General features: G+C 34.5%; 1 protein-coding gene across 8 annotated transcripts in view; it reads left to right on the forward strand.

Moving 5' to 3' along the window:
• Fat1 (FAT atypical cadherin 1) overlaps positions 1-25,374 on the forward strand; it is a 125,049-nt gene that overhangs the window by 52,876 nt on the left and 46,799 nt on the right. For all 8 annotated transcript variants that reach the window (XM_048791840.1, XM_048791836.1, XM_048791834.1 and 5 more), the window contains 2 exons: positions 4,043-4,357; positions 23,335-23,396. In XM_048791840.1, coding sequence (XP_048647797.1) covers positions 4,043-4,357; positions 23,335-23,396 — 377 coding nt within the window. The remainder of the gene's footprint in view (positions 1-4,042; positions 4,358-23,334; positions 23,397-25,374) is intronic.

A 25,374-nucleotide genomic window follows, 5' to 3' on the forward strand; every position in this document is an offset into this window, starting at 1 on the left:
CCTTTGGTCTAGTTGTTCACTGTGTGCATGTTTAAAATCAGTTTCCATAGTGACATCTGGTGGTGGTTTTGAAATCCCAGGGAATATGATTGGAATGATAAATATTTTTACTTAATAGCTACACATTTCCGGCTTCTTTCAAATTTTTCAGCTACTTAACAACTTTTTAAAAAATGCCTTCATTGTATTCTTGAGGTTAGAAAGTCAGGCATTTATTTTTTCTGTAATGCTTCGTTGAAGTAAAGGGTAATACTACTAGGTGGTACACATAGCAAGCATGTCTAAACTTGTCTCCTGTGCTCAAAATATACATCTTTACCATATTGCCCTGCTTTTGTATTATAATCTTCCAATAGGAAAGGTGTGTGATATCCTTCTCCCTGGCTTTGGTCCTCTTTACATCTGGCTGGAAAGATTTCTGTGAAAAGCCTCGGCTTTCCACTTCTGTCTTTTGACAGCTGGGCCTTACTGTCCTCTAGTTGTATACCATATTGCTATCTCAGAGAGTAAAAGAGGAATTAGAGAAGATGAGCAGAGGTGGCTTTGAAGGAAAGAAGCTGAAAGAGGGAGAGAGGTTTGAAGGTAGGAGGGAAAAGAGTTTATAGGTGGATGTTTATATATACCCAAATATGAAATACCGTTTTGAGTATTGTTCAGGAAAAATATCTGTATTTTTTGTTGATTTCTTTTTTTTTCCAGGAAAAGTGAATTTATAACCCAGTATACAAAAACGTAATTATTGAAAGCTAATTGGCAATTGTGGATTAAGAGAAGTAGGAGATGAGATAGAGTCTTGAAAATGAAGGCAGCAGTTTGATTCACATCCAGTGAAGATTAAGAGGCTTTAGTTTTATTTTTGCTTTTCTCTTTGTTAGTGGTACTAATTAGAATTTTTCACAATGGAAACTTTAAATTGTTTCTTTTTATTGAATTAAGGTAACTGTTAAAGTTAGAAGAAATCCATCTCTAATCTATAAATGCTAGTTGCATCTTTAGGCAGGTCTGGTAAAAGGAGAACGATAAAATGTAGGAATAGCAACTTACAGTGACTTAAAGAATAAACATTGCTTTTACTTAAGACTCTAGACGGTGGCCTTCAGGACTCCTCTGGACTTCTGTAAAGAATGGTTTCGATTCTGATGAACCCTTGACTAATGAGGTACATCCATCTGGATTCTAAACTCTGCAGAGTCCAGGAATTCATGAAATAGAAACATTGGGCATTGTACTCATTAATATTTATATTTTAGTTGCTAGTTAGTACAATCCTAGTTTTCTCCCATATTTGAATAGAAGCACCTTGTTTTCCCTTTTAAAAACTTCAGTAATATCTAGAGATTATTTGGGACTCAACCTGATTATTTGAGAATCAACCTGAGTATGGCAAGAGGATCATACAAAAAAGTATGGGTGCTCCCCCAGTTGCCCAATTGATAGGGAGAGGCACTTTCCTTGTCATCTTTTATCTGGACACTTACAGATCTGACTAAAAGCAGAATGAAAGGAGAAATAAGTAGCTGTTTTATCTATAATTATGAACCCCATAATATATTTGCATTTAGGATTTCGTTCTTCCCTTCACCTGAGACTAGAAAAGACTCTTGTATATGAATGAGCATATTCATCTGAATGATAAAATAGGAAGTTTGACTTGTCTTTTCAGAGTTATCATATTAAGTTTTGTTTACTCCACTTTTGTCCTATTAAGAATAGCACTGTCAGGGAATTTTACTGGCTCCAAAATCCAGAGATTTGTGGTATCTAAATTTGAACTTTGCCACTTATTGTGACCCAGGGAAGTTCTTCATCTCTTGAGTTTTTCTTAAGTGGAATGGGGATAATAGCACCACAATGTAGGCAGGTTGGAAATAAAGATTAAATAAGATAATACATGCAAAACACTTAGAGTACCTGGCATATAGTGAACATTGAGAAAATTGTTTCTGTGGTTATTATAATTTTTAAATGCCCATAATCACTTTTAGACGTACACACTTTTTAAAAGTGCAAAGCATCATCAAGTATTTGAGGATTATGACTAAAAATTGGTGAAGAAAATCACCATGTATTTGTCTGCTTGACATTTGCTAGTGATCACTAGTCAAATGACTTTTTAGGGAAGTAGCAGAACAGGAGGAGCATGTGCGCATTCATTCTGTTTTCCTTGGAGAAAGTGTCCCAGAGTCCCGACTTCCTTTGTAATGAACACGATGAATAAGAGAAACTAGCAAATTATTTTCTCAGACTATAAACATAATTTTAGTAATTTCGTGAATGACTTGAGCATGCATAGATGATGTTTGGTACTGAGTTAAAGAGAAAACATATCTGAGCTTCTCTTTGTTTGCCACCTAAAGAGATGAGCTCCTTTTTCTTTAGTTCTGAGGTGTTGTTCCATATTTCTAGAAGTATTATGTTGTTTTAAGGGATTCATTGAAGGCAGTAGTAAATAATTATAGTGCTTCATAGTGGCTGTAAACACTCATCTTAGGATACTTCAGCTCACACTTAGTTTTTTTAGTTAAGTTTCTAGCATTTAATATAAGTGATTTTATTCTGATATTAACAATCTTAATAAGCAAATGCTTAAATTTAAATAAAATAAATAAAGCATGTTGACTATAGTTAATAACAGTGTATTGTATTGAATATTGCTAAAAGAGTAGGTACTAGTGTTCTCACCATGAGAAATGATAACTGTGTGGAGTAATACATATGCTTGATTGAGCCATTCCATAATGTATACATATTTCAAAACATGTTGTACCCAATAAGTATACATAATTTTTGTCAATTAAAAAAATAAAATTATAGATTTTTTGGTTGAGTTAAATCCTGTTTTAATATCTGTTATTTTTCTTATATTATTTTGCATGGGATAGAAAAGGTCAGTGATCTCCAAGGATTTCTGAAGTTCAACTTGGTCTGAGATATTGAACACTTTAAGTATCATTAGTTCAGAATGATCAGTCTGTAAGAAAAAATGTGGTATATTTGGGGAGCCAAAGGGCAAGATTACACCTTTTCAGCATACCCACTTTTAATCATATTGTCAGGAGGCAATTGTGGGATTAAGTAAGGTGTTCATAGGTCTCCATGGCTGGGCCAAAATGATACAGATACTCTAACCCTCTTAGTAGTAATCGCATGACTCCATCTCTTACTAGTTGACTTAAAAAATATGAGTTTGGGTCTCAATTGAGGACTTTTTATATCAACCCCAGTTAAGATATTTATGCATTGTGTTTATTCACTTAATAAGAAGTTGTTGTGCTTTGTATAAGGTGCTAGAAATACTAGTATTTGAGAAGGATGTACCCTTCTGCAATTTCTAGCATTAGCTAGAGAATTTATATTTTTATATCACACTAGTTCTTGGTAATTTAAAGAAATGGAAGAATTTGAGGACACAAGAGACCATTTACTCTCTTTTCTTAACCACTTAAAAGGGGTGTTTAAGTCAGATAAAGATGTCTAGAGGAGTGTGCTCCCAATCTTTTTCCATAGCTGTGGCAATGATCAGGTGAATACAGACTAGGGAGCAGGGCATAGTAGACTGTGGGACTTGGATCTGAGCCATAGCTCTGGTTTTATCCTGATTTCTTGATTAACCTCTAGGAAAGTCAATACATCTCAAATAATCATAACTCTCATCTTTGGCAAAACAAAATATTGGCCTTTAGATGATCTCTTAGTGCGCATTTCATGAGGTTGTTTAGAGACTTAGATAATACTTTTTAAACTGCTCCATGTGGTGAGTGATACCTGATTCTAATAATAACATACTTTTCTGTTGCACATTATGTAACACACATTGCTTAATCATTTCATATGTACAGTTCACTTAATCAGCCTATTAGGAATGTGCTGTTATCTCCATTCAATAGGAAAGGAAATTGAAGCACAGAGATGAAATAACTTGCTTAAGGTTGTGCAACTAAGAAGGACATGTAATAAATTGTTTGTATGTTGACACTTTCCCAAAGTGGCATTTTTTGTTGTTGTTGGCATGACACCTCACATTTTTCTTCTTTTTCTGTAGGTGTCATAGAGACTTCAGACCGACTGGACCGTGAATCGACCTCCCATTACTGGCTAACAGTCTATGCAACTGATCAGGGTGTAGTGCCTCTTTCATCATTTATAGAGATCTACATAGAGGTTGAGGATGTCAATGATAATGCACCACAGACATCAGAGCCTGTCTATTATCCAGAGATAATGGAAAATTCTCCAAAGGATATACCCGTGGTCCAAATTGAGGCATTTGATCCAGATTCTAGCTCTGATGACAAGCTCACATACAAAATTACAAGTGGAAATCCACAAGGATTCTTTTCAATACATCCTAAAACAGGTATGTGTTAATACTGTTATGTGACATGTTTATGTGTATTCTCTCTTCGTGTTGAGGAAATTAAGAATTAACATTTATCTGTTGCACACTTTTCTTTGGTTTTGGTAAATCATTCTCTTTCAAATTATTCAAGACAAACCTTTATTATCAGCTAAAATTATTTCCAGATGTCTTTTTTTTTTAATTTTGGAGTTTTATAAAGCTATTTTACGATATTTCTTAATAACAGACTTGACTTTGAGGCTAAAAAACAAATATTATTATCTCAGTAGTAGTTCCTGAATGAGTGTTGTACTTTTACAGCACATTCTGTTACTGAGTATTTGAATTTTCTTTAATATTTTTTTAGTTGTTGATAGACTTATTTTATTTATTTATATGCGGTGCTGAGAATCGAACCCAGTACATCACACAATGCCAGGCAAGTGCGCTACCGCTGAGCCCCAGCCCCTTGAATTTTCGTAATTCCCCTTTTTGTACAGAATATTGGAAGAATTTACTAGTTTTTAAATATTGTTTTAAATTTTTCCTGTGGAGCAGTACCTGTAACTCTGTAGGCAGAAGGGGGTTAGGATTAAGCAGTTTTCAAATCGGAAATGGTTACTTCCTTGAAGAATTCCCTCAGACCTTTAACTCATAACTCTTCTCTCAATGTCTGTGACCTCCTGCTTAAGGGGATAGTTCTATGACCCCCAAGTACTCCTCCCAAATTCTTGTGAACTACAATCTTTGCTCTTTTACATTTGACAATGTATTTTGCTTTTTTTCCCCTTAGTTCTTAGATCTCTTTTGTATTATTTCATAAGATATTGAAGGTGGTTATCATTTGGGTAGTAAAAAACTTAGTTTTCATTTTTTGGATGAAAACTTCATATGTGAGGGTAGAACATTTGATTTATTGATCATTTAAAATAACTATTATATGATATTTAGAGGATAGTTTATTTGGAGAAAAATAAATTATTGGCCTTGATGGAGATGTTGTATAGTTAGTACTTGCTGGTAACATTTAATAAACAGACAAACTTTGAAGAGCAAGATTTATATACCTCTAGCTTACCTTTGTTTATCCTATCTTATATTACTCTAGGGTAATTGGCCTGTCCAGTTATTGGATTGTGTATTTGAAATGTCAGGGAAATAATACACAAACATCAAAATTAAGGAAGAAGCATCCTTACGTTCCTTGCCCGTCTTCATTACCCACCTCCCCCTCTTTAGTGTCATTCTTATTTCTTATTTTCTTTTCAACTTAAAAGGAATCAATTCTTAAGGTGGAAAGAAGGCCAAGTTTAAGACCTCTGTAGCAAATGCTAGTTGAAAGATCCCGAGAGAGATCATCTATGTATATAGTATTTTGTCTCTTGAAAAGTATTTTAAAAATGTTAGTTTGTACACTTGTCAGCATATTCCAATCTGATATTTGTAAACACTTTTTTATTATTAAAAGTAAACATAAGTTTCAGATCTATTTAAAATTATTATATATGTTTTGCTTTGGAGCAATTATCTTCTAGCCCTTTGGGCAGATTCTAGTATGTTCCTTTAACAGAGTTTGGATTCTTAGAAAATGATAATTGATTATTAAGCCTGTTTGAGCCTTATAGGAATTTAATTATATAAAAGTGAAATTTTCAGGATCTGAAGAGTTTTTCTATAAGGAAGCATTGAGAGTAGAGTCAGGACCATAAGCCTAAGAAAAAAGGCTGGAATTAAGGCTAGAACCTGCCAAGCTTGGAACAGTCCTTGTAAATGATTAATAAAAGGCTTGTTTTAGCAGTGTGGTTGTATGTTGTTTTTACTGCACAGACAGTAACTAAGTTCACCCTCCTTTTTTTGTGTGTGTGTGTGAAAAAGATCTAAGAACTAAGAGCTAAAATTTTAGAAGGCCTTGTTAGAAAAAAGAAGAAAGAAGTTTAGAAGAATTTTGAAGGAAGAATTCAGGGTCCAGAAAGTATGCCTGGAAGGAGGTGGTGATTACAGTGTTGAGAGGGAGAATCTAGAAATAAAAGCCTTGAAATGATAATTCAGGAATGTGTAACCATCCCTATTTTAAAATTATTTGATGAATTCAACTTACAAAAATATTTCCAAATTTTTATGTCTTCTGTCTCTCTCTTTTAGATTAAGTCTCCTTCAAAAAGACAAAGGAGCAAGGACTAAATGTCCTTTTGATTATTTGAGCAAATACTATAGGTTGGGGTATCATTTATATCAGGAGAAGGAGAAGAAAGAAACTTAAGGGAATTGTAAAGATTACAGTTATTGTGGGGAGCCTTGAAACTTGGGTTATTTATCCGCCTGGCCTCTGAAATAATATCACTACTGTAGTGTTATGTCTTCTTGTAGAACCCTGATTGATATGGCATTGCTACTCCTGTTAAGTCTCTCCTCTGACAATTCTTCAGAGGTCTGTGGAGACTTCTACACTCTTCCGTATCTTCAGCATGAATAACCTCTCTGAGAATTCAAACCATCTCTTAACCACTGGGTGGGAAGTACATGGATCCTGCTGGCAGGATAGCAGGAGAAAATTCATCTACATATACTGAGAAGTTTTATATTTTTATGACTTGAAGATATTAGTGGAGAATATAGTTAGTACACAGTAATATTTGTTATAAAGTATATTGTAAACGATGTGTTTAGTAAAGAAGTCTAATCTTTGCACAAATCACCTAGTCTCTAAAGATCAAAAAAAAAATACCCATGTTTTAGCATGGGCATTATTAGAAAATACAGTACATAAGGCTTCAGGAGATCTGTTTTAAAATAATCTTTTCCCCCAACTCAGCAGAAAATTTAAGCAGATTCTTAGGGTCCAAAGCCTCGATGCCTCATCTTCCTCAAAACCTTTAAAGCTGACAATTTTAGTAAGATTATTTTTAATAGAGGAGTAAAATGGGCTAGTTTGTGGAAAGTGATGAAAGACAGACTGGTAGAAGTCCGTTGTGATTTACTGACCCCAAACCCAATCTGGAGACCTGTAGTCATGTTACTTAATAATTAATGCCTGAGTGAGAAAATCACTGGGCTGGAAATCCAGAGATCTGGGCCACAGTAAAAGACTTTTCTTCTCGTATCTTGGGAAAATGGACTTCAGGTTCTTAGATATTGTGATTAGTGATGAGCATTCTGTGTTTCTGTGTGCAGAGTACTTAGAGTCATTTTTAGAAAAATTGTCATAGCCGCTGGGCATGGTGTCACATGCCTGTAATCCCAGTGACTTTTGAGCCTTAGGCAAGAAAATTGCAGGTTCCATCTGAAGTTCAATTATAAGTTCCTGTCTCAAAATTAAGAAAAGAAAGGACTGGGACTGAAGATGTAGCTCAGTGGTAAGATATCCCTGAGTTCAATCTCTAGTACCAAAAAAATAAAAAAAAGAAAAAAAAAGAAAAGGAAGAGGAGCTACTCCTCTTCCTCTTATTTCTGTTACAGTTATTCTATCAAGATTTTGGTTAGATTTATGGATTTATGCATTTCCCTTAGATAAACAAGCTTGATAGAATAGATAAACTTGCTTCTTTGTAGTAAAGATGAATTTGGGACCCCTGTGATTATCATATGTCCAGCAGACTAGAGAAAACTAAATCATCATCAGGTGTTTACTGAGCTTTGTCTTTGAATATAGCACCTTAAAAGGTGTTTTGGAAGAATGTGATCTACCAAAGTCCAAGTAGCACAGTAAATAGTGGGTATAAGATACTGTGCATGGACAAACTCACTGATGTGTTGGGAGTAATTAGGAAAATAAGTCCCCTTGGAAATGCTTTTGGGCTGATTTTGAAAGTGGTGAAAGTAGATTGATGGAGACAAGGTAGAGGATGTTTCTCCTGTTGGTGACAATGTGAAGGAGGGTGATAGAAACCGAAAGATGTGGCTACACTTGAATGCCAGAATAAGGTTCCACAGCTGTGTGTTACTTTTATAAATAGTCACTTATTTTTGAGAGTCTGCCAGCAGTCCTTAGAACATTTTGTGTAAATTTAATTACCTTAGTGAAAATCATTTTGGAAAAAAGGAGAAAATCTCCCCAACACCTTTTTTACTTTTATTACATATGCTCAAATGTTTTAAAAATAAAACGGATAACCTTAAATTTTGCTTCAATGATTTTCTGAATTTTAGGCCTCAAGTGACAAGTCTGAATGGATTTTTAAATGCTTTTTTTTTTTTTTTTTAAATCTTTGACTCAAGAGTTTTTGTGCTAAATTATGGTGCCAGGAGCTGTCTTTCCACATCTCATGTACTTCTACTGTTTACAAGTAGGGTGGTGATGGTTTTTTTTTCCCCAGGGTACACAGGAAAGACTTAATCCATTTTCCTTTTCTGATACATACCTTTTTGTTAACAACATAAATTTTTATGACTTTTTTTGTTGGTTTGTTTGGTTATGCTCAATATCAGTTAGGGAAAATTTGCTTCTTTTACTGTAAATTGTGCTTTTGCTCAAGGTAAGAGAGAGACAAGAGCATAGAGTGTTATATTGTTTGGGTCTTCACAGACCCAGCTCCTGCAAGCAAAAGCGTCACAGCCTTGTGGTATGTCAAGGACACAGAGAATAAAGGGAGCCCAGAACAAAAAGGACTAGTGTAAATTTTACAGACTTCATTTTGTGCAAGTAACCTTAGGAAACCCACACCTCCCCGCAAAATGCCTTTTTAGTTAAAGTTATCAATTTGAACTTTGAGGAGCGATAAGCAACTTGTAATTGGCAGATAATTTTGAAGGTTACTGTTAGGCACATGCATTCTTTAGAAAAGATCACAGTCTTATTCTCATGTTTTTGTGCTTGGTATTTTCTAGGTTTTTGATACAAAGCAAATAATAGTCTTTATATTTTAAAAGATTATTTGAAGAATAATTGACGGTCAATTGCATATATTTAATGTTTGTTTTGACCTACCTGTACACATGGAAAACCATCACCACAATCAAGCAGTGAACTTATCCATCACTCCCACAAGTTTTCCAAGCTTCTGACTTACCCAGAAGTGTGCTTTTATATATAAACTCATCAACCCTAAGCCCATATTCAGCCACTTCTTTTATTGTGCTCCGCCACTATCACTTTGCCCAGATCTTTCCAGGGGCCAGGTTCCTGACAACTAAGAACAGCCTCTATGCTCCAGGCCTGTTGAAATTATTCAAAGTAGCCAATCCCAAACCATGGATGCTATCTTGTCTTACCTTTTCTGTAGAAACCACAATAAAAATTCTTGTCCATGCTTTCATATAATAGTTTCTTGTTAAGCTAATGTTATTTCCAAGGTACCACAAAATGTGACACTTGTAAATAACACTAGATGTTTATATTTAGTTTCATTGACTGTGTACTTCAGGAGTCAGTTTTTACTATTAAGGGCCCTATAGTATCTTCAGCTTTGTAGGCCATACAGTCTGTCACAGCTAATCAGCTCTGTAATTCTAGCATAGAAGCTGCCATAGGTGATGTGGAAATGAATGAGCATAACTGTGTTCCAATAAAACTGTATTTATAGACATTGAAATTGCAATTTTGTATACTTTCCATGTATCACAAAAGACTTTTTTTTTTAATCATTTGAAAATATAAAAGCCTCTTAGCTTGCAATCCATATGAGATCAGCAATAGTTTCCTGGTTTCTAATAATCTTGAGTATTTATTAGAGTCCTTAGTTAAATTACTAAGTTTTCTTCATGAGGGGGTAACTATTCTATATTTCTGAAGTAATAATTGATTTTTTTATTGCTGTAAGCAATAATGCATAGAAAACATGATCTGTAATTTGCTTCTACTTTCTAGAATATTCATTGCCAAAATTGAAAACTCAAGATTTAGCATATTGATCGTATAGGCTATTGGAAGTTGATGTTAAACTGATAGTTTACTTTGAGAAATAACTGTCCCATTAGAAGAGATTTTTTTGAGATTTTTATACTTTTTTTGTGTGTTTGTGCTGGTATATCCTGTTTAAAGTAATTCAGAGCAACAAATACCAGCTCATATGGTTGGCTCTGTATATTTACCAATTTTTTACTATTTCTTCCATCGTTTTTTTCATTCCCTTATCCTGGGTTGAGTTGTTCATGCTCAAATTACTAAGTTAGAGGGCAACAATATACAGTGGACTGGTTTTTGTTTGTTTACCTTTAGGACAGTGTATTTACTATAGAACTATTTTATTTTAGAAATAAAATTGTGATTGTTTGATTTAAGAAATGTGATTTGATTTCAAATAGATTTGGTAGAAATACATTATATATATATATATATAGTAATTCCTTAAGCATGATAAAATCAGAAAGTGTTACAATAGCTAGTGGTATTGGGTACTCATCCATGTTCTAGTCCTGTATCACTTTATAACTGTTTTTTTGTGAACCAGAGTAAGTGGTATTTTATTGTGGCTGGAATGGAGACTGAACAAAGTGCAATAGGAAATAACTACAGCTGCAAACAACTTCCAAGGGTTTCCTGTAACATTTGATAGCCTCAAAGGAAGGAAGTGAAGGGCCAGTCAAGTTACAATGGCAGGAATTCATTTTAAAAAAGTAATAAAGTTTACCTATTTGTAGTTTTTACCAATACGAGTAGTACAGTTTTTTAAAGAAGGAATTTTTCATACCTGTTCCTCATACTAATTTTTATTTTATAGGGAAATGTGTTATTCCTAAAGGCTAAAAGAAGTCTGATTTTTATTCTGTACATACATGTTGGTGATGTTTCTCCTCTCAAAATGTTTCCATTAAATCTAGGATAATTAATTAATTGCATTAATTCTAGGATAAATGTTATCCAGGAATTCTGAGTTTTTAAATATGTTGCTGAGTATCATTTGCCAAAATTATATTTTAAGATTTAGCAATTAAGTGCTTAAGTGAAATTAGCTTTTTATGTCAGTATGATGTTGACCTTATAATGGGTTAGGTACCTTCCCCCTCTTTATGTCCCTGCTCTAACTGACACTTATAGGAATGCTGAAGTCAGTTCCTTATAAATGGAGTTCGACTTTTGATCTTACATTTTAATACCCTCAATTTTCAACAAGAAACAGCTTGTAAGAGAATGAAAACCAGAAGAGAAGTCAGTGACACTAGCAGCTTCTTGCTCAGCTATTTCCCGTGTGACTTGCTCAGCCATTTCCTGTGTGACTTTAGACTGGTCACTTGATTTGTTTTATTAGTGTTTTCCGAGGAGCTCTAAAAGTTTGAACTAAATGAATTCTGAGCTGCTTTCCAGCCTTGACAATCTATGAATAGAATTCCATTTTTGGCTCCAAGCCTAATCCTGCCGGCACCAGTACCGCAGTGACAAACAATAGCTGCTCAGATGGCTGCAGCTGCCAAAAGAGCTCTTGACAATCTGTGGTTAAATTCGGTCGGTGGAACAACACCTAAATAAAGACAGTGCAGTGCTGCGGAGTATCTCTGAGGTCATAGTGAAAGGCTAAGAACTTGGATGCAGAGTGATAATTGTAAGAGTAAAGTTGAACCTTTGTTCATATCCTTTATGGCAATCTATGTTTTTAGGATGGTGAGTGGCAAGAAGGGATGCCCCTGCATCCTTTCTACTCTTTTACAGGTCAGCTCTGACTTCAGTGTTGGTTCTGGTCTTGGCTGTATTTTGTGAGGCTCCAGTCTTGGCTCAAGTCCTTATTAAGGCCAGGAACTTTCCTCAGCCATTTATTGTGTCCACTCCACTATAGAACTAAGCATAATGCTGAGTGTGTGGTTGCTGCTTAATGCTTGTTTTCCACTTGACTGATAAAAGATTTGAAAAATTAGCAAATTTGAGTGATTTTCCTTTTCACATGTCTTGAGTCTTGAATCGGAACAAATAAAACACTGTGCTTGGTTCAGATCTTGTTTATCCACTCTTTGCCTGTTTGATACCCTCCATCTACCCTCTGTGCAGTTCTCAGGATGTCAGCTGTGATCTCTGTAAAGTGCAATAAATAGCCTTGTTCTGTGGCTCTTTTCATTTTACTAAAGCTGATTTGGTACAGATCTGCAGACTAGACTGTTCCTTGGAAAAAGTGTTTATAGGGATGGACTACATGGACTCCTAAAGTAGTCCCCTGTGTCTGTGTTTCATAGTACCTTATTTTACTTGAGTACTTCATTTTAAAAATTCATTACTAATTCTATTGCCTTCTGTTTTTCTTACATTTGGGTAGTCCCTGTAGTTTTTTGAAGCTTAACTAACTCAAAGCATGTTCTATTTCAGTAGTACATCATAGAAATTTTTGAAAAATATATATTCAGGACTCCAGGTTTGAAATACATATCTCATAAAGTTCTCAGACAATTTGAATTCTAACTCCTTTGTTTATTTTAATAGTTGATGCTAGCTTTTCCCATCGTAGGCATTTTACTATTTTTTTCTGTAGCCTTTGTATTAGGGGAGCAAGGGATATAGCTAAAATGGTTTTGGCAAATGCCAGGTGAGCACACATAAATTTTTTTTTCTGACTGAAGAGAATAGTTTATTGGGCAGATTATTTTTGGAATCAAGGTTCTTGATTAATTTTGCTGTATCCTTTATGTTGCTTATTAAGCTAACTTTTGAGACCAGAGAGAAATCGTTTTGGTTTATTCAGAATAAAAGGATCTTTCCTGTTTTGGTCTTTGGTTGAAATAGCTTTATAATTGAGACTTCATATTTCTTAGGCATTAAGCTTGCATTTATAATTAGAATTATTTAAAAATATTTATGCATTTCTATTATAGAGCAAGAAAGTATGAGAAATAATATGATCAAAGAACTGATAAATAATTTGTGGTGACTGGGGTTGTAGGTAGCTCATTGGTAGAGCACTTGCCTGGCATGTGTGAGGCCCTGGGTTTGATCCTCAGCACCACATATAAATAAATAAATAAAGTGAAAAATCCATTGGCAACCAAAAAACAAAACAAAACAACAACAACAAATAATTTGTGGCATGTTTTATATCTTGGTAATTTTTTTAAAAAACTCAACAAATCCAAACTCATCAAATTGTATAAATTAAATGTATAGTTTTTTTAATGTACTCGTTATACCTCGTAAAGCTGTTAACCTTTATTTTTCAAGTATATTAGTTTCCTAAAGGCTAAATTAACAAATCATCACAAACTGTGTGCCTTGAAACAATAGAAGTTTATTCACTCACAGTCCTGAAGCCTGAAATTAAGGTCAGCAGGATCACTCTCCCTCTGAAACCCAGTCTCCAGGCACTTCTTGGCTTATGACAGTCTATGGCTCTGTCTTCACAAGGCCCTCTTTCCTGTGTCTCTCTGTCTCAAATCCCCTCCACCTTTCTCTCCAAAGGACACTTGCTGTTGAATTTAGAGCCCAGGGTGATCTCATTTGAGGTCCTTTACTTGGTTACATCTTCAGAGACTTTTGTTCCAAATAAGGTCAGATTTACAGGTTCCAGAATAGACATGTCTATTGGTAAGAGTCTACCATTCAACCTATCACAAAAATTATTTCCAAAATTTGGGAAATATGCTATACATGGAATTTTATGTAGCCATTTAGATGATTTCCTGTTACATCAGAGAGACTTTTCATTTCATTTAACTTATGTTCCAACAGGTTTTAATGATTTGGACTGTAGTTGCAAGTTTGTCAAGAAAATACTGGAAGATGTTTTAGGCTTTAATAAGTACTTTAAGTGCAGATGGAATCTTAAGGTAGCCGTTTCCGGCCACCACTTTGAAGTATTTTCTGCTATGTTAATTATAGTTCTTAAATGCTGTTTATCTCTCATACATCTGTAGTCTTGTTATATTTCTCTGTATTTCAAGTGTTATTTTAAAGATATTTTGTACCAGATATAGCCAATAGTAATTATTACAATGACTGAAACCAAAACCATTAAAACAAGAGGGAGGGGGTTTTAAAAAATTTCTGTTAAACACTTCAAGAAGATTATTTATGATAGGATGGAACTCTAGATTACCTGGAAACTTTTGTGAGGTTGTACAGACTGTCTCCTCATGAATGCAGATTGTGATTTGGAGGCTCTGGCATAGAAGTGGGAAGGTAGAAGTTGGTTTATCCATTCGTGTCTCATGATTCTGATATGCACTTCTGGTTGAAGACAGCTAGAGCAATAGAGAGATTTCTGAATACTTCTTTTCTTTTTCCTTTGGTAAGAACTCTACTCTGCCTCCTTCTGTACTGTTAACTGTGGCATTCCAGAATTTAACTTTCCTCAACCACATTTTCTCATGTTAAAATGTAAGATTTGGGCTACAGGATTTTAAAAGACCCTCTGGCTCTAGTAAACTTTGTTTTTATAGAGAGAGGGTATTTTAGAATGTATGATACATTTCATTAAAAGTTCACTTCAACTTAAAAACATGAGAAAAAGCTGTAAAAGATATACCACTGAATTCTAAGCTTCTGATTTTTAATATGTATAACCATATATTTTAGGCTTTTAAAAAATTATTTATTTGAGATTTTTCAGTTAAGTAAAAAATGGTATTTCTGTATGTTTCTGCTCTTAATTCCCCCCACCCCTTGTTGGGAAGGAACATGATAGACAGGCATTCTACCCCTGAGCTCCATCCACAAACCCTGTTCTCAGCTTTAAAATATTTTAGTGTTTAAATTTCTTTAATTAATGCACTCATTAAAAATTTAATGATTACCATAATAAAGAAGTGTTATAAAGTAAAAAGTTGAAGCATCCTTTCCATTTTCCTCTTTTCCATCTCTTCTTTGGCCTCATGTTCTCTGTCTCAGGAGTAACCAGATATAATAATTTGTAGTTTAACTGGTAAAAATTATATACACATTCTGTGTATATGCATTACATGTATACATATACACATTTTACACCAACATCTTGCCTTTTTGGGTTTTGTAGTATTTCTAGTCTGAAAGTTGTTGAAGCAATTTAAATTTTATAGTCTGCTCACTGGTGTGTTACAGGTGTTTCATTTTAATTTTTCATAATGTCACTAATTCTTAAAATGCTTAGCCCATAGCTGGTTCATGGGATATGTGCAAATAGTGTTGGTTAAAAAAGTGAAATATGAGAGACTAGTTTAATACTCTTCTCTACCTTTTAGGTACAAGGGTGTTTCTTTAAATTATATGCCTTTGAGGAGAAGAGCTATGTCTTAGGCTTTTATATATCTCCAGGAGTAACATTTTGGGGGAAGACATTCAGGAAAATAAGTTGAATAATAGTGCAGACTGAACAAGTGACTTAAGTTGAGTTAGTGAATATTAGGAAAGCATCATTATTATTTATGAGCATTCATTTGATTTATTAATGTTCAAGAGATCACCAGAAACAATACACACATACACACAAAAATTGGTAGAATAATGATTTTTTTCAAAAGTCATTATTGAACAGTCTCTTGATTTTTAGACCTTAGATGAGGTTGTAAACGAACCATGTTTCCTCAACTTCAGCAGAGCATGGTGAGATGGAGATAGTACTAACAAGGGAATGTGAGGAAAGGAGTTGGCAAAGCAGTATCAGCACACCAGAATCCTGAAAGTGTTGCATCTCTTACCATTGAAGCTTAAGACAGTTGTTTGCACAATTTGGATAGGGTTTTTTTTGGGGGGGGGGGTGGTACTGGGGATTGAACTCAGGGACACTCAAACACTGAGCTACATCCCCATCCCTATTTTGTATTTTATTTAGAGACAGGGTCTCACTGAGTTGCTTAGTGCCTCGCCGTTGCTAAGGCTGGCTTTGAACTCTAAATTTTCCTGCCTCAGCCTCCTGAGTCGCTGGGGTTACAGCTGTGCACCACCACACTCATTGGGAAGAATTTGGATTTTGATAAAAATTTACTTGCTATTGAATCATTCCTTCAAATTTTAGCCACAGAACATAACCTTTTATGTTTTGTTTCTTAGATACTTCTACTACAGTCCACAAGCACTTGCTCTGTCATTGCAGTTGGACTTTAATCCTACTCAGAAATTCTGATCTTTCCTCCTCTAGCTGCCATTTTGTAAATGCAGGGCTGTTACTCAAATCTTTTTTTTTTTTTTTTTTTAATACAATCAGGGCCTTCATTTCCTGCCTGGTTTCTCTTCATGTGGGCTTTAGACTCTGGTGGTCTGGGTTTGTTGAACTCCCAACTTGCTAAGTGATCTTGAGTAAGAAACTTAATCTCTCTGATCCTGTAAAAATGGAGATACCGCACAGTATTTGGTCATTCAGTAAGCCCAGAAACGATTAGAGATGAGGTCATTTGATGTATTATTTAACTTTTGCTTTATAACACAACATCCCAAAACATTAGTGACTTCAAACAATGATTATTATTTAGTTTAGGCTTCTGCTGGGCAGTCTTGGCTTTAACCAGGCTTGGCTGATCTCTCATACAGTGGTGGTCAGTTGGTTGGATGCCTTGGGGCTGGCTGATCATGGGTGGCTTCACTCAAACATTGGATGGCTCTTGGTTGTCTGCGGGAGCAGCAGGGAGGATTAGATTATGTGTCTCAGTATCCTCCCAAATTCAAACTTTCTTGAAACACAGAGCCCTCAGCAAGAGCCCTTATTTTCTACGTGCACCCCTACACTGTCCTGTATTAGTGTTTCTCAAATGTAAGTCTTTGCCAAGTTTTCTTGAAAACTAGATTGTATCTTTTTTATTATTATTATTTTTATTTTTTTAGTTGTAGGTGGACACAATACCTTTATTTTATTTATTTATATGTGGTGCTGAGAATTGAACGCAGTGCCTCACACATGCTAGGCAAGCGCTCTACTCCTGAGCCACAACCCCAGCCCAAGATTGTATGTTAATCGTCTTTATATTCTGAGTGGAGAGCACAAAATGATTGAATAAATGCATAAACATGGCTGCACCACTGTGTACTGTCCAATATTATTATCTTTACCTGCTAGTCTTTTCAGTGTTCATCTGCTGTACTATGTACTTTGTGAAGTTCATGTAATCTTGTGAATTTTGAGAAGTGTGGAGATGTAAGAGCAAAATTTTATAATGATTCATTGCAGCTAATCTAACATTTTGTCTCAAAATAATCCTCCAAATGTCTAAAGTGGCATTGAAAGGCTATAGATATATTTAAGCATGTTTATCAGATGCAGCAAAGTTTAGCTCTTTAGTTTTGCATAATTTATGAGGTACATTTGTAACTGCTATCTGTACCTGCTCTCTCACCTGCCCACATTTGTGATAGGTTTGGTATAAAGAATTCAGTGTTATTCTGGACCATGGAAAGATATTTTCTAGCTTTTGTCCTTTCGTTGCTATTTTTAATTTAAAGATGCTTGCAGAAAATGAAAATAAAGTTAGAAAAGAAGCACTTGCACATGCATTTTTCTATGTTGCTTCCGTTGTATTTTCTAACTTACTTTTTAAAAAAATGGGCAATGGTTAATTATTTCCCTCTGTAAACTTTATGGAAGTCACAGTTCAGTGTGTATGGAAAGTTGAAATACTATAATGCACTAAGTTATGCAGTTTGGTATGATGGTAGGTGGCGGGACTCATCTGTGCTTCAGGAGAACAAAATTCTAATCCTTGCTTTGTGACCTGGGAAAACTTTAACTTCACTTTGTCTCAGGAACCTGAACTTGACCACTGGAATTCTGTACCATTTCTATTTAGTATGTATTCTTCAGGGATTTAGCAAAAAATACCATAGATGGGCACAAATGTTTCAAAGGAAAAAAAGTTATGATAATACTATTATTAGAATATTTAATACTTAATAATTTAACAACATATAGTGGGTATATGAAGATATATTTTGGATTCATTTTTGAAATAGGTATTTATCAAATGGGCAACAGATGTGAGAAGATAAGCAGGAATGAAGTGCATAAAAGCACAGAAATAAGAGTGATGTAAATACAGAAATAAATAAGCGGTCAGATTGGGGGATGTTTGTGGGATATGTGGACAGCTTTTCAGATGTTAAGCTTTCAGTATAATTGATTGTTTAAATGCTCAAAATTTTCCTAGTGTTTTCTTGCTTCATTAAGAAATTTTTATTTTCAGAGTTAATTTTGTATGAATTTCCATAAAAAGCACCATTTTTTAACCTATTTTACTAGAGCGTTATAATTGCACATAGTAGTAGTTGGGTGTATCTCAACAAACTTGTACGTGCATGGAGTTTGAAGTCAGTTTGTGTCTTTCTCCTTTTCGTTTCCCTCTCCCCATTCTCCTTCTACCATCCTGATCTTCCTTTTTTCTCTACTCTCCATCACACCTGACTGCATAATTTAGTGCATTATGGTATTTCAGTTCTCCATAATCTTCTCATCTATTTATATAGTTTTGATTGGTTCTTTCTACTTAATATAAAAATGAAATTTCCTATGGTATATTTATTTATGTACATACTATGGTTTTTAAAAATATGTCATATTTTCTCCTCTTTCCCATCGCTTCTCTCTCCCTCTCAATTTCCTCCTTCTCCTCTACTTATTTTACCTATATTTTTATGATCACAGATCCTTCCCTCCTTCCTTTGTTTTGCTCTAGCTTCCGTATGAGAAAAACATCCAACACTTGATTTTTCTTAAACTGGCTTATTTCACTTCAGTTAGCACGATGTTCTCCATTTCTGTCCAATATCAGCAAATACCATTATTTCATTTTTCTTCTTTAAGGCTGAATAAAACTCCATTGTGTATGTATACCCGTTTCTTCATATGTTCATCTATTGACAGGCATCTGGGTTGATTCGTAAAATGGTTATTGTGAATTATGCTGCTGTAAACATGGAGGTGGCTGTATCATTATAGTATGTTGACTTTAGTTCTTTTTGGATAAATACCAAGGAGTGGGACAGCTGGGTTGTATGCTGATTCCATTCCTAGTTTCTTGAGGAATCTCCTTATTGAAGAAGCTCCAACTTTACCTTTCTCAGGGGACACTGGATCCTCTTGTTGTCTGCATAAGAGGTGTATGCACAGCCTTTCTCTAGTGATGGCATTGGAAAAAGCACGTGACATCTTTGACAATATTCCTTTTGATACAAGTGTTGTGAACCTGGAAAGAGACATGTTGTCATCTGAAATGTCTTGTGTGTTCTCCACAGAAAAGCAAACCAAACTGGTAAATGTCTTACAGGACCTTGATTTGTTGATTGTATTTCATGTCTACATCAGAAGCAGGAGTATCCCGTATCTGCCTTGTTCCACCATGGGGTCAGTGGGTGACTGTTGAACATTTATTGTTAATTGTATTCTTGATAATTGCCATTCTGACTGGAGTGAGATGAAATCTTAACATAGTTTTAATTTGCATTTTCCTGATTGCTAGAGAGGTTGAACTTTTTTCATATACTTGTTGACCATTTGTATTTCTTTTTTTGATAAGTATCCGCTTAGTTCTTTTACTCGTTTATTGATTGACTTACTTGGTTTTTTGGTGTTAAGTTTCTTGAGTTCTTTGTATATTCTGGACATTAATGCCCTATTTGAGGAGGAGGTGGCAAAGGTTTTCTCCCATTCTGTAGGCATTTTCACACTCTATCTACAGTGTTTTCTTCGTAGTGAAGAAGCTTCTTAGTTTGCCATTCCACTTACTGACTTTTGACTTTATCCCTTGTGCTTTAGGAGTATTGTTAAGTAAGTTAATATGTTGGAGTGTTGGGCCTACATTTTCTTCTAACAGTTGCAGGGTTTCTGGTCTAATTCCAGGTCTTTGATCCACTTGGAGTTGAGTTTTGTGCAGGGTGAGAGATAGGGGTCAAGTTTCATTCTTCTATATATTGATTTCCAGTTTTCCCATCGTGTGTTTGAAAGGCTATTTTTCCCCCCAACGTATGTTTTTGGCACCCTTGTCTAGCATCAGATAACTGTATTTATGTAGGTTTTTCTCTGTGTCTTCTATTGTCTTCCATTGGTCTTCATGCCTGTTTTGGTGCAGGTACCATGCTGTTTTTGTTACTATAGCTCTGTAGTATAACTTGAGGTCTGGTATTGTGATGCTTCCTGCTTTGCTTTTCTCGCTGAGGATTGCTTTGGCTATTCTGGGTTTCTTATTTTTCCAAATGAATTTCATAACTGCTTTTTTCTAGTTCTGTGAATAATGTCATTGGAATTTCAATGGGAATTATGTTGAATCTCTATAGCACTTTTGGTAGTATAGCCATTTGACAATATCTGCCTATCCAACAACATGGGAGGTCTTTCCATCTTCTGAGGTTTCTTTAATTTCTTTCTTTAGTGTTCTGTAGTTTTTGTTGTAGAGGTCCTTCACCTCATTTCTTAGATTGATTTCCAAGTTGGTGGGGGGCAGCTATTGTGAATGGGATAGATTTCCTAATTCCTTTTTCAGCAGATTCATTATTGAAAAGATAGGAATGTGATTGATTTATGAGTGTTGATCTTATATCCTGCTACTTAGCTGAATTTGTTTATGAGCTCTAGAAGTCTTCTGGTGGAGTTTTTTGGTCTTCTAAATATGGGATCATGTAGTCAGCAAACAAATAATTTGAGCTTTTCTTTTTTTATTTGTATCTCTTTAATTTCTTTCTTTTGTCTAATTGATCTGACTAGAGTTTCAAGGACTATGTTGAATAGGAGTAGTAAAAGTGGGCATCCTTGTCTTGTTCTGTTTTTAGAGGAATCACTTTCATTTTTCTCCATTCAGAATAGTGTTGGCCTTGGATTTGTCATATATAGCCTTTACAGTGTTGAGGTAAATTTCTTCTATCCCTAGTTTTTTCTAGTGTTTTAAACGTGAATTGGGGCTGTAATTTGTCAGATGCTTTTTCTGCATCTGTTTATATTTCTTGACATTTTAAGAGAAAAATGTTCACGCTTTTTTTTGGAGAGTCATAGATATATTGGCTTAAGCACGCCAACCAATAAAGATAGTTTCTGTCCTCATGAACTTTGTAGTATAGAAAAGTAGATTTGAAAGGAGTTACTATAATACCATGGGTTGATATTATTTATGATAGAGGAAATTTAAGGGCTTGGAGAACTCAGCAGTAGGATTCTAGGGTAGGAGTTTAAGCTAAGAAGGGGAAGGAATGAATGAGGGTAGTTAGGCTAAAATGAACTTTATAGTTCTTTGCCTTTGAATAGAATCAGTTCACTGTTCCTCCTGGCTACAGAGGGGAATTAATATGAAGCATAAAGAGCATGTAAATAATTCCAAACCTACAAAAGAGGTCAGGTAACTTTATAGTTTAATATTGAATTGGTAATATGGACATACATAAATTCTTAGCAGTCCTGTGTATTTTAAGTAAATTGTAAAATGCAAACATTATTTGCCAACAGATCTATTTGTCCAATGCTTTTGGTGAGTGATTAAGTTCTAGACAGAAGAAGAACATTGTTTTGTTGTGAACATGCTAGGCTGTTGCTCCATGTGATACTACCATTGGTGATAAATTTTTGATGGACAGATTAGCACAATTAGGTGGGATTAATTTCTTTTCATTTTTGAACTACTTAAATCTATAGTAAATAGGAGGTGGTCCCACATGTCTGTAATCCCACCTACTAGGGAGGTTGAGGCTGGAGAATCTCAAGTTTGAGGCCAATCTTAATAATTTAGTGATACCTTGTCTCAAAATAAATAAATAAATAAATTTTAAAAAACGGTGAGGAGGCTGGGAATGTAGGTCAGTGGTAATAAAGCACCATAGAGGTTCAACCCCCAGTATTGGGGGTGGGGGGGATAAGGGTAGACTTCATAGGAAAAAAAAAAAGAAAGAAAGAACTCAAAAGTTTTTCACTAATGAGAATCAAGTTCTTGCTACATTGAACAACAATTTCATGCTCTTGGACAAAGTGAAATATATTCCTTGAGCCCATTTTATTCTGTAAGTAAGGTTAAGGGAATATCCCACATCTAACTGTAGTAGAGTATTTTGTTGAAAAGAGAATATACTACTTTGTTGTATTGTGGGGAATATAATGTTGATTGAAATTCTTAGTAATTATTTAAGGAAAAAACCATCAAATTGAATGAAAACAAATCTTTTCATTTGCAAATTTAGAGAAACATTTTGAATAGCCTTTAATTGGAAGTTCTGTGAAACTAGCTATGATTATAGGAGAAAACGAATTAAAAAGATAAGGTCACATCTTAAATACGAATTATTCAGAATATTTCCTTGTGGAATGCTTGGTAGGAGAGTTCCTCTAGCTCTAGCAGCTGTCTTGCCACATAGAATTTACCTGAACTTCATCCAGATGTGCACATCTGCTCCACATGTTCCTGGCCTTTATCAACACCAATTCTAGTGGATGTTTAGGGGATAGGGGAATCCAGCTTGCATCTTTGGTGATGTATACAGTACACAATTTTAATGGTCTTCTAGGTTCCAATATATTCTGCTAGCTCATCAGACAGTTATTAAATTAAAGTTCTACAGAGAAATTGAAACTTAAAGATGTTGTAGTTTGGTAGAAAAATCTAAGAATTAGAATAGTATGTAGAATTTCTTTGAGAATAGTGTTTTCTGCTTTTATTGGAAATTAAATGACTCTTGTTTGAACCATATGACCTGGAAAATTCCATTATATAATAATTATTCATTTTTAAGGGTACATGACTCAAAGGTAATAAGCTACGGTAACATTATTTCTTAATGGTTCTTTGTACTATAGTTATAGAAGTTATTTTCAGTAATTCTGTTATTGCTGGAGCAGTTAGAGATGAGTGTAAAGATGAAATTCTAGATAAATTCACCTCACTTTTAAAAAACATCTTTTTTTTTTGAAAAATGTCTATTGCAATTACCAACAAATAAAAAATGTAGCTGATTTGAGTTTTTATTTTTTCTTAATATTACTGTCATTTATCCAGTGTGTCCAAGAATCATTAAAGTGAGAAAGTGTAAATTATGTTGTTATTAATAAATAAAAGAATCATTCATATCTGGAACTTTAATTTCTTTAACAATCTATTCTATTTCCTTGAGAAGATGTTAAAAATTTGCTCAGAATTTTTATGAGTATGGTTTTAATTATAATTTGTAATTAATATTATTTTATGAGGATTAATAAAGCCTTATAATTTTGCAGGCCTTATCACAACAACATCAAGAAAACTAGACCGAGAACAGCAGGATGAACACATATTAGAAGTAAGCACTTTTTTATTTTTAATTAGTTTAAAATATTTGTAATTATAAATATCTTAAGAAAAAAAGATCTCGCTCCCAGTAAACCAGCATGCATAGCTGTTAATATCTTGGTATATTAGTTTCTGGCCATTAATAAAGAGGAAAATAAAGGAAACATTATGAATATAGCTCATCCCTTTTATCCCCCAATTCTTTCATCAGAAAGCAGGACTGCTGCCCTCTGTTCGATTCTAGTTCTTGTACTTTGTACATACACACATAGACACACAGCAAATACAGCTTTTATTGGAAATAAATAATCAATGCCATCTGGAATTTATTTTTACTTATTATAAGCGATTTTTTCTGCATACGTCCTGTAGTTCTTTTTTCTCAGTATTGTTTTTGAAATATATTGGTATTTATAGATCTAGATTAACCTTTTGAATTATTAGCTATGAGCTTGTTTCCAGATTTTTTTGTTCTTTAAATAATTACATTATTATGCATTTTAAAATCAAATTTTTTATTTTTTAAAAACTTTACTAGTAAATGTCCTGTTCTAAAAAGGATTCTCATTCTCACGGCTTATTTAAAAATGCCTCTAATCCTTAAATAGAAAACAAAACCTTAGCTTCACCTCATAATTACCTATTTCTGGCTGATATTAAACAGGTTGCAAAAGGGGGCTGGGAATAGCTGGGAGGAGGAAGGTACCGTAATGTGGATAGTGCGGGTGCCATTGCCTGCAGAGCCACAGAAGCCAAGACAGAGGCAGCAGGAGGAAAGGGAAACCCAGCAGAACAAACCTGTTTCCTCTGTTGACACTCTATTACATGTTGAAGGCTCGTGTTGATTATTGGAGCCAGACCTGGAAAAGCCGTGTGCTTTGGTAGAACTTTCAAGATAATATTAAGACGTTGATGGGAAATAAGTTTTTGTGTTTGTTTACAGATCTTTATGTCCGTCTGTAGACCTTTGGTAATGGTATATTGGAAAACCAGCTTGGCATTGATTTAGCTGTCTGAAAGAGTAGATCTCTGGTTCCATCACAGGGCTGGAAAAGTACTGGTTATTTAACTTGAACTTAGCAACTGTTTAGTGATGAATATTAAAAACATAGTGCTTGATTGTGGTTCTCTTTCATTTTTCTTCTTTTTTTTTTTGTAAAGATTATATAAAAACAGATCAAAAGGACATGTCTTGGAGCTAAAGTAATATTTTGCTTTATTCTAAAAACCTTCAGGAACTTCATGAACCTTAAGTAACATGAAGCAACTACCTTACTTACATATGCTAGCCAAGCACAGTGGTACAAGCCTATAAACCCAGCAACTCAGGAGTGAGGCAGGAGAATCATAACTTCAAGGCCAGCCTCACCATCTTAGCAAGGCCCCAAGCAAGCAACTTAGTTGAGTCTCTGTCTCAAAATAAAAAAGAAAAGGGGCTAGGGACATAGCTTAGTGGTAAAGTACCCCTGCGTTCAAGCCCTAGTACTAAAACTAGAAGAAGAAAAAATTCCTGACAAGTACCACCAGGATGTATTCATGCTTTTATAAATAGGATATAAAGTTACCAAATTTCAAAGAGGAAATAGTTTCATGGAAATCTTAATCTACATTTATGTTTTAATATCTTAGTAATTAATTTGGAAAGAGATGTTGGTGTAGGCGAGGGGAGAATAATTATTACTGAGGTCATTACTTTTAAGGTATGTACTACCATAAACATGAACTTTTAAGGGTGAAATTGACTCATGCATGTAGAAACAGTTACCAGTGCAGTCCTCAAGAATCTCTGATCTTTATCCCTAAATTTAATTTGTGGGTAATTTACTTAAAATGGAACTTACTTTACATTGCTATTACTGAAAACATTAAATTGGTATTAAATGTAAATGTTTATGTCCACCTTCCTAAGCAGTAAAGACTTCTGTATAAGAAAACAGCCAAACAAAATAAAATAATAATTACTAGTATTTAAATGTGTAATACTTAGC

The sequence above is a fragment of the Marmota marmota genome, unplaced genomic scaffold (genome assembly GCF_001458135.2).
Source record: "Marmota marmota marmota unplaced genomic scaffold, marMar, whole genome shotgun sequence".
Classification (NCBI taxonomy): domain Eukaryota; kingdom Metazoa; phylum Chordata; class Mammalia; order Rodentia; family Sciuridae; genus Marmota; species Marmota marmota.